This window comes from Crocuta crocuta, unplaced genomic scaffold (genome assembly GCF_008692635.1).
Source record: "Crocuta crocuta isolate KB4526 unplaced genomic scaffold, BGI_CrCroc_1.0 scaffold225, whole genome shotgun sequence".
NCBI classification, from domain to species: Eukaryota; Metazoa; Chordata; class Mammalia; order Carnivora; family Hyaenidae; genus Crocuta; species Crocuta crocuta.
Window position 1 is genome coordinate 1,024,611 of NW_027530408.1, and position 14,742 is coordinate 1,039,352.

Consider the following 14,742-nt stretch of genomic DNA (forward strand, 5'->3'; position numbering starts at 1 on the left):
ATTTCAAAATCTTAAGCAAACTCTACTCTAATAGTGAAATTAACTTTTGTTGACTGGCATACATAGTACTATTTATGTGTGGCATATATGTATATATCATATGTGTGACACATACATGTGTCAATGTTATAAACTTTTCAAATAATAACTTAATTTCCTAAGTCCTATGAGGTTGATACTATTACCATTATATTACTATTATGTACAAATATGGAAATGGTATGGAAATGGAGGCACAAAGGTGTTAAATGATGACCCTAAGGTCATACAGCAAAGTCAGACTGAAGCCAGACTGTGGGTCCCTGGGGGTCAACAAATTGTCCCAATTGCTCCCTGAGAGCATCTAACAAATGTGAGGGGTACTGCCCATATGTGGGGTGCACTTGTGGACACTCTGCACCCTTTCTCATTTAATCCCCCAGTTCTGTATGATTACCGCTGCTTTTTAGACAAAGACACCAAGGCCAAAGACGTCAAGCCACAGGCCCGAGTCACCAGCCAGGAAGTGGTAGAGCTTGCCAGGCTTTCTTTGGCAAAGGGCAGTGCCCCTGCCACCAGAGCACAGCTGTTTCCACATGACAGAGCTGTTACAACTCTTAATTAGACATCTCTAGTCTCAATATAGCCATGGTGTGCCTTCCTGGAGGATGCCCCTAACCGCCAGCACAGGTCTCTTCCTCCTGAGTGAGGTGACCACTGATTCCTCTTGCCCGGTAGGCAGTCTTGGGTGGGTCCTTTGGGGTTCTGCCTGTGGGCGTGGTTCTTCAGGCGGATGTGGATCCATCCCCACTGGACACAGCCAGCGTAGTTTCTGAGGACGGAGAGAAGCATGCTGAAGGTTCTTGTCAGCTGCTGAGCAAAACTGATCCGAGGCCTCATGGAACAGTGGTGAAGGGAGTAAGTTTAGGAGACAGACTGCCCTCACTCAGCCGTCTGCATTCCTTCATCCAGCCAGCAACTCCTTAAAGATGTTTTTGTTGTTTGTCGGATATAAAGGTAACATATCCATGTTGTAAGAATTTTGCAAAATATAGGAATTCATGCGGTAGAAGTGAATATTAATATTCTCCCCTGGATTCTCCTCCAAATCACACGCCCCAGAGTCGGCTAAACATTGGTGACACTTGGTATGTCCTATTAGACTCTTCTAAGTATGTGTGCGTGCATGTGTGTATGGATATGTGGCCTTATGTAACTTGCCCTTTCACTCAGCAAGAATTCATGGTCATCATTCCATGTTAGCACATCAGGTTCTAGCTCAGACATTTTCATGGCTGCTTAACATGTTGTCATCCCCATTTCTCTTGATTTCTCAGCCATCCCCTGTAGGTCTCCGTTGATGGATGTTTCATATAAGTTTTTTCCAAGTTTTTATTATTACCAAAAATGCTACAGTAAATATCTCAAAACTTAGATCTTTATATACTTGGGCAAGTGTATCTGTAAAGTAGATTCCTAAAAGGAAAATTCTATTCAAGAAATATTTCTTAAGCAACTACTACATGCCACACACCAAAGATTCCATAGTGAACTAAATAAAATTCCTGTCCTTATAGGGTTTACCTTTTGGCAGAGTCAGGGGAACGGGGGAGACAGACAAGCAAATAAAAACTAAATGCGATAGGTCAGATGGGTGATAACTGTTATGAAGGAAATCAGCAATAGGAGGTAAAGGAGTGAGGTGAAGGTTACTGTGCCATGTGGGATGGTCAGGGAAGGCCTGATTCATGTCAGGCGAGTTGGAGTAGAAATGGACAGAAAGTGAGGGAACACATCAGGCAGATAGTTGGGAACAGCTTCTAGGCAGCAAGTGCAAAGGCCTTAAGGCAGGAGCAGGCTTGGTGTGTTTGAGGACCAGCAGAGTCCATGCGGCCAGAGCCAAGTAAGCAAGGAGGAAAGTGGTAGGAGAAGCGATAAAAGAAATAGCAGGGGTTTAGATCATAAATGGCCTTAGAGGACATGGTAAGTAAGGACTTTGAATTTCACTCTGAGGAACATGCATTAAAGGATTTTGAGCAGTGGGGAGATACGATCCAATTACATCATGAAAGCTCTGCTCTGCTGGGAGTCAAGATCAAGAGCAGGACTATTGAACTAATCTTGGAAAAAGAAGATAGTAGGGCCAGATCTGAGAGTTTAAGAAGCGAAACAGATGGTTTGAGTAAAGGGGAGGAGAATGTAAAAGGTGTGCCTGGCGGCACTAAGGACCCGGGTGGGGTCAGTGGTCTTAAATTTCAAGTGCGCTGATCAACATAGGTGTATTTCCTCTAGCCATGACTTCCGGCCATCTGGGAGCAGGCACAGAGTAGGTAGAAAATTGGATTTAAGCAGGGGTGTGGTTTTCAGGTGAATACAATGAAGAGAGGAAAAACAGAGTTGAGGTCCTACACAAGGAGATGATGATAAAGATGGACCACGGATCTGCTTTGAAGTGAGGTGACTACCCCAGGTCTTTGCCACTTGGTCTGTGTTCTCCTTTGGTCATTTTCTAGAAAGATGAACTATTGGAAATGGGCACACTGTCTCCAGAGTAAGAGCCAGAACAGATTCTCAACTTCAGTTTTTCAAAATACCAGGACTTGTATCTTTATAAGAACGAGAAAAACACTCAACGATGACTTATAATAATCATCAAGATTACGTACATCAAGAGTACGATGGTGCAGTTTTCAAAACCTGGTCTTGCTCGATTTCATCTCAGAGTGCCACAATTCATAAACACTTCCCCAAATACAACACACTTCAGCTCATATACAAATCAGAAGAAAAGAGGCAAGATGGGCTATGGGTTCCAAGCCAGGCAAGGACCGATGTGAGTACATGGAGATTGAAGGTGGGAAAGCCCCATAGGCTCAGAAGGTTGAGGGTCATGATGAACTGGAAGGATTGCTGGACTAGGTGTATAGAGCAGGTGAACGAGGAGAGATTGGGGCTCGTGGATGGACAGTGGGGTGCTCGAACTTGAGCTTATGGGGATGCATGGTTATTGATGATAACAAGGTCTAGGGCATGCCATGCCATGTGTGGCCGAGAAGAGTGGAGAGAGGAAGTCATGGAATGGAGAGGCCTAGAAATGGGAAGGGTGGTCTAGGTGGCTATTGAAATCACCAAGAATTCTGAAGGGGTCAGTGTCAGGGAGTGACCGACAGCCAGCCTTCTTCTCTGACCATCGACCATCACAGCAGTGACACAGGGTACAGACTGCAACTGCCAGTGCCTGCTTTGGGATCTTTTTCATTCTCACCTCCACTCTGACTACCTCTAACTCTGCAATGAGCTAGAGGGGAGATGGATCTTCTTGTCCCCTTTTCCTCCAGAGGGAAGCCAGCTAGACCTAACAGGTGGGCCCCTGGGCCATTTATGTGTCCACTGTATACACCTCTCAGGTCACCGTGAACCGTTCCTGCTTGTTGGACTCTAAATACAAAAGGGGATTTGGGGGCACATTCTGGAAACTACTAAAGTGATTTCCCTCTTGGAAAGCACCTCTCTACCTGTTAATATGCCCACCTGCTGGGGAGAGTTGTTACTTACCAAGGTGTCAAAGATTCCTCCAGTATTACGTGACCATTTGATGAGTTCAAGGCTGAAATGAGTTCATACACAGGAGGCGCTTAGGGCAGTGGCTGTACCTATGAGATGCTACTTCAGGGTGAAGTGCTCTTTACTCATTTTATGCTCATGACAGCTGAGGTCAGAGAGGTTGGGTGATTTACCCAAGGACTCACAGACAGAAATGCAGAGATGAAATTCTAACCCAGGCTCATGTGGGTGGAGTCTGAGTTTTTTCACTCAGTGATCTTTTCATGTGTATTTCTTATCCTTCTAAATCCTAAGTCCCTTGACAGGGACAGACCTTTAACCCACTCACAAAGATTCAGATCTGGTATTCCCCTCAGCAGCTAGCACGACCCCTTGCCTGGATTCAGCATTCGATAAATATGTGATGACGGGTGACTCAGCCCGTCTCTTTGCCTCTGCCTCTCCTCTCCATTTCATTCCCATTTCAGAGCCCCTAGTACCCACATGCCACCCTGGGCCCTTCCTATCATCAAGACCTCACTCCTCTAATGGTGCTGTGATTGGTGTTACTTAAGTTGACCAGGAGGAGAGGTGGGTTTGCTTAACCCAAAGCAGTGGGCTCCTCACTAAGGGGATCAGTAAAATGAGACCTCTGGTCTTGTACAGATATTCAGCAAGGCCATGTGTGTTAAGTGAGGGATGAGTTATCAGAGAAAGCTGGCTGTCATTGGTGACACCTGGGGAGAGAAGTGACATCCCTATGCCAAGAGCCCCTTCACTATTTATGCAGAGTAAGGCAGGCAGTGGTCATGGGGCCGGCAGACAAGGCTGGTGGGGAGCTGCGTAACCCTCTTCTCTTCCCCTTTCCCCTAGATCATTCTGAATTTCACATCCATGGACCTGTATCGCAGCCGCCTGTGCTGGTATGACTACGTGGAGGTCCGAGACGGCTTCTGGAGGAAGGCACCCCTCCGAGGTAAGCCACTAGCCTGCCCCCTGGCTCCTCTGTGGAGCCTTCTTTTTTTTAAACTGAGGTCTGATTGACATGTAACACCCTCTTAGTTTCAGGTGTACATTATGGTGATGGAGTATTTTCATACATTACTAAAGGATCCCCATGATAAGGGTAGTTACCATCTGTTGCCATATGATGTTATTACAATATTATTGCTTATATTCTCCATGCTGTATATTACATCCCCGTGCCTGATTTGTTTTATAACTGGAAGCTTGTATCACTTCTCAGCCTTCTGGCTAAGATCAAGTGTACAACTGGAAGCTTGTGTCCCTTAATCTGTTTCACCTATTTTGTCTACCTCCCACCGCCTCCCCTCTGGCACCCATCAGTGTGTTCTCTGTATCTGAGTCTGTTTCTGTTTTGTTTTGTTTGTTCATTTGTGTTGTTTTTAGATTCCATGTATAAGTGAAATCATATGGTATTTTTGTCTGTTTCATTTCGCGTCATACCCTCTAGGTCTATCCAAGCTGTCAAAAATGGCAAAATCTTGTTCTTTCCTATGGTTGAGTAATTATTCTATTGTATGGATATCCCCCATCTTATTTATCTATTCATCTACTAAGGGACACTGCAGTTGCTTCTATCTCTTGGCTGTTGTAAATAATATTGCAGTGAACATGAGGGTGCATATATCTCTTTGAATTGGTGTTTTCATTTTCTTTTGATAAATACTCAAAAGTGGAATTGCTGGATCATAAAGTAGTTATATTTTTTACATATTCTTTTTTTTTCTTTTTGAGTTTATTTATTTATTTTCAGCCGGGGTAGGGCAGAGAATGACAGAGAGAGAGAATCTCAAGCAGGCTCCACACTGTTAGTGCTGAGCCTGAAGCACAGCTCGATCTCACAAACCATGAGGTCATGACCCAAGCCAAAATCAAGAGTCTGACATTTAGGGGTGCCTGGGTGGCTCAGTCGGTTAAGAGTCTGACTTCAGCTCAGGTCATGATCTCACTGTGGGTTTGAGCCCCATGTTGGGCTCTGTGCTGACCGCTCAGAGCCTGGAGCCTGCTTTGGATTCTGTCTCCCCCTCTCTCTGCCCCTCCCATGCTCATGATCCTGTGCGTGTACTCTTGTGCTCTCTCTCTCTCTCTCAAAAATAAATAAACATTAAAAAAAGAGAGAGAGTCCGATGCTTAAATGACTGAGCCACTGCGCGCCCTGATAGTTCTATTTTTAATTTTTGAGGAATATCCATACTGTTTTCCAGAGTGGCTGCACCAGTTTGCATTCCTATCAACAGTGTACAAGGGTTCCCATATCATCACTTCCTCAAACCTGTTATCAGTTGTCTTATTTAACCAAGCTCCACACTCAGCATGAAGCCTGATGCGGGGCTGATCCCATGACCCTGGGATCATGGCCTGAGCTAAAATCAAGAGCTGGATGCTCAACTGACTGAGCCACCCTGGCACCCTCTGACTTTTTTTTTTTTTAACTTGTCTTCCTGATAGTAGCCATTCTGACAAGTGTGAGGTTGTGGTTGTCATTTTCATTTCCTGATGATGAGTGATGTTGAGCATCTTTTCATGTGTCTGTTGGCCATCTGTATGTCTTCTTTGGAGAAATGTCTACTCAAGTCCTCTGCGCCTGTTTTTTAATTGGGTTGTTTTTTTGATATTAAGTTGTGTAAATTCTTTATATATTTTGGATATTAATCCCTTATCTGATGTATGATTTGCAAACATCTTCTCCCATTCAGTAACTTGCTTGCTCATTTTGTTGATGGTCTCCCTCACTGTACAAACACTTTTCAGTTCGATGTGGCTAATTCCTTCTTACACCTACTCATATTATATTATCTTTATCCTCCCCTGAAACCCAGAGCTTGGCCAGGGGTGATCTGGTGTGAGAATCAGGAGTCCTGGTAGAGTTAGTGCCTGCTAACTCCATCACTGAGTGTATAACTTTGGGCTAATCCCTTCCCCAGTCTGGACATTAGGGTCTTTGGCGTGGGCTTCTGGGCCTCCCTCAGAGGTGACTCTCAGTGTGTGGGTCAAGGGAGTCATACAAGTTGATGGAGGGAGACAGACAGGCACATCTCCACAGTTCCAGGCTCTCCTCCTCTGGGCAATTACAGAGGCTCTGTTTTCTCCATCTGCAAGGTCTGGCTTAAGAGTACCCACAATGCAACCTGGCACACCAACAGAGGGCTACCTACCTGGCACAAACTTGTTTGCATAGGATACTTTGTCCCTTGGTGGTGGGGGGTGGTGAGTAAGTGGGGGATGAGTAGTCAGAACCACAGGACAGAAGGTATTTTAATGGACGTAGAGTTAGGGCCAGGAGAGGCTTTTGCATCAAGCCTGAGGAGCTGTGTGAATTCTCCTCCAATCTGCACATAACCCTAAGTAGCCCAGGACTGTTTGTTAGCACTAGAACCTTTGCTCCACAGCCTGTGCCTGAAGCAGGATGACAAACCGTTACTAACCATCTCTTTCCCCCTGGTTTCTGATATTTGAATATTTCTTATTAGTCACCCAAAGCAGTTGTCATTACAACACTTCCTCCTGCAGACGTGTTAGCATTTCCAAGATTACAGTTTCTTTTTCATAACTTACATTCCTGGGTCAGCACCCTCTGTCCCTTGCTGAAGGTTAGGAAACACCCAATCGTACTCAGAACACACAAACCATCCCTAGTTGATTCTCCACTACAAAGAATTCCACAAATGGCCAGCCTCCTCTGCTTACACAGATTCTTGTCAGGTTTTATTTCAAAGGGGACATTTTCTGACCCAGTCCCTAGATTCTAATATTTGTTTGGGGTCCTCTGGCATCTCTTGTATTTGGTCAAATGAAAACTTTTGTAACGTACAAAAAAAGCTGAGTTCGTTCTTGTTTATTACTTCTTTGCATGAAGGTCAAATAAGAAAAGTAATGATGGTAATGTGCTCTTCAAAAAAAGTAAATAGGGGTGGTGAGTGGCTCAGTCGGTTAAGTGTTTGACTCTCGATCTCAGCTCAGGTCTTAATAGGGTCGTGAGTTCAAGCCCTGCATTGGGCTCAGTGCTGGGCATGAAGCCTACTTAAAAAAAAAAGGGTAAATAAAACACGGATACAGTTTGTTATTCTGAGAAGTCCCCTTTTCTCCCAGAACTCATATTCTATCCCTCAAGTGCATAAAATCCTGTAGAAGTCTAGTACTCTGTGGACCTTAGACCAGACTCAGGCCAACTGGAAGGTTTTAAGATTGGGTGCTAAGTGCAGACCTAGGCCAGAGCCCCTGAGCCCCTGGAGTGGTGGGACAGTCTTCCTGGAGGGACAGTCCTGGAGCAGGGAGGGGAGAGGGACCCACTTCAGGCCTCACTGCCCTCTGTTCACTCTGTCTGCACAGGCCGCTTCTGTGGGGGCAAACTCCCCGAGCCTATTGTCTCCACCGACAGCCGTCTCTGGGTGGAATTCCGCAGCAGCAGCAACTGGGTCGGGAAGGGCTTCTTTGCCGTCTATGAAGGTACTGAGGAAGAGTGACGAGGGAGGAGTCAGGTGTGAGGTCCTTGGGGATCAAATGCTTGCTTCTGGCACCCTAGGGGCAAGGTTCAGGGTGCATGAGGGAGGAAGCAGAGACCCCGGTGGGATTGTCCAGGCCTGGGGGCACTAAGAAGCTGGGGGAACATAGGAAGGACTGAAGGAGGGAGAGAGCTGAGCAGAGCATTCTAACTGACCTCACTCTGTGCCCCCAAAGCCATCTGTGGGGGGGATGTGAAGAAGGACAACGGCCACATCCAGTCGCCCAATTACCCTGACGATTACCGGCCAAGCAAAGTCTGCATCTGGCGGATCCAGGTGTCTGAGGGCTTCCACGTGGGCCTCACCTTCCAGTCCTTTGAGGTAGGTTGGAGACCCTTTCGTCCCACCTGTCTGTGGGTCTCCCGGTGTTGGGCCCTGGCCACCAGAGCCGCTCCAGCTGATCCAGCCCCCGACCCTCAGATCGAGCGCCACGACAGCTGTGCCTACGACTACCTAGAGGTGCGTGACGGGCACAGTGAGACCAGCACCCTCATCGGGCGCTACTGTGGCTACGAGAAGCCGGATGACATCAAGAGCACTTCCAGCCGCCTCTGGCTCAAATTCGTCTCTGACGGATCCATTAACAAAGCTGGCTTTGCTGTCAACTTTTTCAAAGGTGCTCCTTCCCCGTTCCCTACCCGGCCCACCCCCATGGCCATTCCATCTCCTCCATTTCTTCTTTTAATTTTTATAATTATATTTTGTTGTGGTAAGAACACGCAGCTTGAGATCTGTCCTCTGAACGCATTTGTAAGTGTACTATACTCTGTTGCTGACCAAAGAGAGGGTGCCATACAGCAGATCTCCAGGGCTTATTCATCCTGCTTGACGAAAACTTTATGCCTATTGATTAGCAGCTCCCCATTTCTCCCTCCCCCAACCCCTGGCAACCATCATTGATTGATTGATTGATTGATTGAATCTATTTTAGGTAGCTTGTGTAAGTGGAGTCCTGCAGTATTTGTCTTTCTGTAACTAGTTTATTTTACTGAACATAATGTCCATAAGATTCATCCATTTTTATTCCACTGTGTGTATTTAATGCATTTTTTAAAGTGAAGGGTAATTGACATACAATATCCTATTAGTTTCAAGGGTATATTATAGTGACTCAACATTTATGTACATTAAAAAATGGTCACCACGATGAGTCTAGTTACCATCTGTCACCTTACAAAGTTGTTACAACCCTGTTAACTATATTCCCTATCCTGCACATTATATCCCCATGTCTTGTTTTATCTTTATAACTGGAAAACTGCATGTCTTAATTCCCTTCACCTATTTTGTTCATCCCTCCTCCCCTTTCCTCTGGCACTCATCAGTTTGTTCTCTGTATCTATGAGTCTGTTTCTGTTTAGTTTGTTGGTTCATTTGTTTTGTTTTTAGATTCAACATATAAGTGAAATCTTACAGTATTTGTCTAGCTTATTTCACTTAGCCTCATACCTTCTAGGTCCATCATGGTGTCACAAATGGTAAGATTTCATTCTTTTCTGTGGCTGTGTAATATTCCATTGTTTGTGTATACCACATCTACTTTATCCATTCATCTATTGATGGATGCTTTACTTTCTTCCATATCTTGGCTGTTGTAAATAATGCCTCAGTGAACATGGGGTTGTACATATCTCTTCAAATTGGTGTGTTTTCATTTTCTTCAGATAAAAGCCCAAAAGTAGAATTGCTGTATCATATGGTAGTTCTGTTTTTAATTTTTTGAGGAATCTCCATACTGTTTCCCAGAGTGGCTGCACCGATTTACATTCCCACCAACATGCAGAAGGGTTCTATTTTCTACACATCTTACACCAACACTTGTTATTCTTATCTTTTTGATACTCTCCATTCTGACAGGTGTGAAGTGATATCTCAGTGTGGTTTTGATTTGCATTTTCTCTGATGATGAGTGCTGCTGAGCATCTTTTCATGTGTCTGTTGGCCATCTGTATGTCTTCTTTAGAGAAATGTCTATTCAGGTCCTTTGTCCATTTTTAATCAATAGTTATTGTTTTATATTGAGTTCTATGAGTTCTTTATATATTTTGGATGTCAACCACTTATTTCATATAACATTTGTGAATATCTTCTCCAATTAAGTTGCCTTTTTATTTTCTTGATGGTTCCTTCACTGGGCAAAAGCTTTTTAGTTTGACATCGTCTCATTTGTTTATTTTGCTTTTGTTGTCCTTGCCTGAAGAGACAGAGCCAAAGAAAATATCACTAAGACCAATGCCAAAGAGCTTACTCCCTCAGTTTTCTTCTGGGAGTTTCATGGTTTCAGGTCTTATATTTAAGCCTTTAACCCATTTTGAGTTTCTTTTAGTGTATAGTGTAAGTAAGTGATCCAGTTGCATTCTTTTGCATGTAGCTGTCTGATCTGCCCATTCATTAAAGAGGCTGTCTTTTCTCCATTGTATATTGTGCCTCCATTGTCATAGGATAATTGAGTATATATATACATGAGGGTTTTTTTTTTTCTGGACTCTCTATTCTCTTCCATTGATCTGTCTCTTTTTGTACCAGTGCCATACTGTTTTGATTTATATGTTTTTGATCATAGCTTTGCACTACAGTTTGGAATATGGGAGCATGCCCCTCAGCTTTATTCTTTCTCAAGATTGCTTTGGCTGCTTCAATCTTCTGTGGTTCCATACACATTTTAGGATTATGTGTTATAGTTCTGTGCAAAGTGGTGTTTTGATTGGGATTACGCTGGATCTATAGATTGCTTTGGGTAGTATGGGCATTGTAACAGTGTTACTTCTTCCAATCCTGTGGCACATTTTCTTTATCCTCACCTGTTGGTAACCATTTAGGCTGTTTCTACATCTTGGCCATTGTGAATACTGCTGTGGTGACTCCATGTCTTCTTTATTCACCCATTCTACACAGAGATTCTATGAGGGATGCATAGACCCTGGTACCCTGTCCTTGAATTTATGGCCTAACTGGGGAGAAGAGGTCAACTGCACTGAAAAACTGCATATCTCATTGAGTAAATGACAAACATATGTAAAAGTAGCTGACACGTGGTAGGTGCTCAACTGTGAATTGAAATAGTAGTTCAGGAGTTGCCTTAAAGTCCAAAAGTGTGTAGAAGACTTGTGTAGAAGAAATGCCAAGGAGGCATAGAGCCAGGGAGTGCTGTAGAAGCTTAGGGAGGAAGCAAGGCAGCGTGGATTTCTTTTACCTGTGTGACTGTGGGCAGGTAATCTGTCTGAACCTTATTTCCTCATCTGTAAAATGGGGATAGTAACAGTCCCTCCATCACTGGTCATGTCAGGATCGAAGGATAAATGAAGAAAGGCCAGGGACTGACACACAAGAGGCACCAATAGAGGGTGGTGGCCACCAGCCCAGCCGTTGTGGTCAGAGAAAGGCTCTGTGGGGTCTACCTGTCCCCTCCTTCAGGTCACTACCTGTCCCTTTGGGGATCTCGGGAATAGGAACCCCTGGGACTGAGTTGGGGGGCTGGCTGGGGTAGGGAGGGCCACAGCCTCAAAGCTGAGTGGTCCACAGCTGACTCCTGTCCCCTGCAGTGGGGCTGGAGGTGGTCTCAGGAAGCCTGAGGGACACTGGACTTGACTCCCAAGCAGAGTGCAGGAGGCAGGCCCTGGCCTGGCAGTCATTGACACCCTTTCCTCCCAATTGGCAGAGGTGGATGAGTGCTCACGGCCCAACCGCGGGGGCTGCGAGCAGCGGTGCCTTAACACCTTGGGCAGCTACAAGTGCAGCTGTGACCCTGGGTATGAGCTGGCCCCGGACAAGCGCCGCTGCGAGNGATCTCTTAAGCCCTTGGACATACCCGTTCCTGGAAAAGCTGGAATTCCCTAACACTTTCTTCACTCCTTGCCAACAAGGATCACATTTTATATGGTAGCCCTGCAACCCCCTGAACACACTGACAGCTGTGATGCACTCTGGTATTTTTTTTCTTTTTTATTCACTTAAAATGCTGATCATGACCTGCTGATTGATTTTGTCATCCCCCTGAAGGTCATAATCCCCAGTGTGGAAACCACTGTTCTCAGACAGGCAATGATTTTTCAGCCTCTCCCTAAACCTACCTGCCCCTGAGGTGAGAGCATTCCCTGCCAGCTGCCTTCGGCTCAGCCTGGGCTTGCTGTGCAGCTTTTCTCTGCCCACCTTCCTCTCCCTGCCTCCAGGCCTCACTACCCACAGGCCCAGCCTTCCCTGAGCCCCTCACTCCCCTCCTCCCTCTCAGCAGGGGCTCTGAGAAAGTAGAGAGTATTCATGCATACGACTCCCCAATTCCTCATACTCTGAAGGTGCCCCCCTCACCCTGCCTGCTTCCCTTAGACCCCATTCCCATCTTCTCCTTAATGCACCCTTACCTCTGGCCCTTACCTAGAGTGGGGACTCCTGGCGGCTGATGCCACCTTCTTTGTCCCCACAGCTGCCTGTGGTGGATTCCTCACCAAGCTCAATGGATCCATCACCAGCCCAGGCTGGCCCAAGGAATACCCCCCTAACAAAAACTGCATCTGGCAATTGGTGGCCCCTACCCAGTACCGCATCTCCCTGCAGTTCGACTTCTTTGAGACCGAAGGCAATGATGTAAGTGCCCACCAGGGCTGAGGAGACTCAGGAAGGTCTGTGGCAGCGTGGGAACTCTGCTCAGTGCCTGCTTCCTTCCATATGAAATGTGCAAAGAATGTAGAGGAGGAGAGACTGCTCCCAATTCCAGGAAGCAGGGGAAGGTCGGGGAGGAGGGCTTGAAGGTCAGGGAGCACACGTGGGAATGTGCAGCAAGGCAAGACTCAGTCAGGGCTTGTGTGGGGAGCGCAAGAGGATCCAGTGGGGGTGGCTTGGCACCTTTTTGAGTTGTTAGATTATGTAAGATGGGTGACTAAAGACAAAGGGACAAAAGAGAACCTTCCCAGGTGGGGGTGGTCAGGAGAGGCTTCCTGGAGGAGGCAGGCCTGGAGCTGCACTGCCCTGCAGGTGTGCAAGTATGACTTCGTGGAAGTGCGCAGCGGGCTGACGGCCGACTCCAAGCTACATGGCAAGTTCTGTGGCTCCGAGAAGCCTGAGGTCATCACCTCCCAGTACAACAACATGCGCGTGGAGTTCAAGTCTGACAACACCGTCTCCAAAAAGGGCTTCAAAGCCCACTTCTTCTCAGGTAACCCGGACTCCCCCGCTGTGAGCCCATCACCCCTTCTCCCTGCCACTCTCCCCCTTCACTTTCTGGCCCTCCCTGTTACCAGGCCAGCAGGGTCTGTCTCCTGCTCCCCCCATTAGCCCTCCACCACCAGGCCAGCCCGTCTGTTCCTGAACCCCAGTACTCCTGAACCCTCTGGGCTGTATGGGAACAGGGTGGTTCCTGGGCAGAGCATAGGCATGAAGAAATGAAAGGAGAGGGCTTTCCAGGTTTCAGGAGCCATCATGCCAAGGCCCCAGGGAGGGCAGGCCCTGGAAACACGGAGTTCAGCATGGCCAGAGAACATGGGGTGCATGCAGAGGAGGAGGGTGTTTGTCTGAGACTGTGTGGGGCAGGTTATCGGGCAGCGGCCACATCTCTAATCAGACCCTACACATGCCAAATGGGTTTATGCCGGGGGTGGGGGGGGGTGGGGAGAGCTTCAGAGAAGATGAGGAGCCTCCCTCTTTTCAACACCAAAGCCTTCCCACTCGCCCTCAGGCCACGGGTGGGGGACTCAGATCCAACCAGCATATGTTTATTGAGAGCTGCCCCATGTAAGGCTTGAGATAAGTCCCTTTGATGGATCCAATTCTTGGGAGGCCGAAAACGTAGCCGGCCTCTCTGAGCTAGGCCCAGGAGACCTGTCCCCTGCTTTAGTCTTCCCTCAGACCTTCATCCTGGGGCAAGACTGGTGGTCTTTCAGAGGCACTTAGACTTGGGACATTGATAGTGTGGGGTGGAAACTCCATGAACTTGAGTGGGGGGAGCGGAAGGTGGAGGGAGTGGCTGGAGCAGCCGGTTTTATATGGGAGTAGCCCAGGGATCCTGATCCCCAGCTGGCCTGGTGGGCCGGGCGTGGGGTGGCAGGAAGGCAGGAAGCCCATGGCCTAGTCCATGCTGCCTCCCTGTCCCCCTCCTTTGCCCAGGGTCCTGCATCCTCAAGCCCCCTGTTACCTCCCTGCACCCCTGCCTGCCCCACCTGGATGCCATGCCCTGCCCCTTTGCACTGGTTCCCAGCTTGTCACTGCCAGCCATCCTGCTCTGCTTAAAGTTCCCCACAGCTCCTACCCCACTGCTTGCTGAGACCCCTCCCCTTGCAATGCGAATCCTTTTCTTCCCTATGCCCACCTGGAACTCCTACAGGGTGCTCACCAGCGGGCCGCGGGGATGTGACACCTACTCAGGGGTGGGCTGAGCCCTGGGGAGACCATTACCTGCTTACTCTCGTCTCTTTCTGCCCTCTGTTGCTCCGCTCTCAGAGGCGGGAGGGGGACCGACACATCTGTCAGGCTAGAGCCCAGGCTTCTCCACCCCTGGGTACTGCCCTGCCCTGGCCTGACACGGGGCCGCCTGCCCCCTCGGCCCCACACAGAGACGCACACACACACATGCACAGCCGCACACGCACACACATGCAGTGCCCTGCTGCCTAAGAAACCTGCAGAGGACCCTCACCAGTGGGCATCAAGGTTCAGCCCTCAGGGCATGGGGCATCTGACTCTGGCCTCCCAGGAGGGGGGCTCT

At 47.6% G+C, this 14,742-nt stretch overlaps 1 protein-coding gene across 1 annotated transcript in view; it reads left to right on the forward strand.

Moving 5' to 3' along the window:
* BMP1 (bone morphogenetic protein 1) overlaps positions 1-14,742 on the forward strand; it is a 44,083-nt gene that overhangs the window by 18,364 nt on the left and 10,977 nt on the right. Inside the window, exons 11-17 of the mRNA XM_077766645.1 lie at positions 4,396-4,498; positions 7,876-7,992; positions 8,224-8,369; positions 8,469-8,664; positions 11,707-11,831; positions 12,468-12,629; positions 13,017-13,197. Coding sequence (XP_077622771.1) covers positions 4,396-4,498; positions 7,876-7,992; positions 8,224-8,369; positions 8,469-8,664; positions 11,707-11,831; positions 12,468-12,629; positions 13,017-13,197 — 1,030 coding nt within the window. The remainder of the gene's footprint in view (positions 1-4,395; positions 4,499-7,875; positions 7,993-8,223; positions 8,370-8,468; positions 8,665-11,706; positions 11,832-12,467; positions 12,630-13,016; positions 13,198-14,742) is intronic.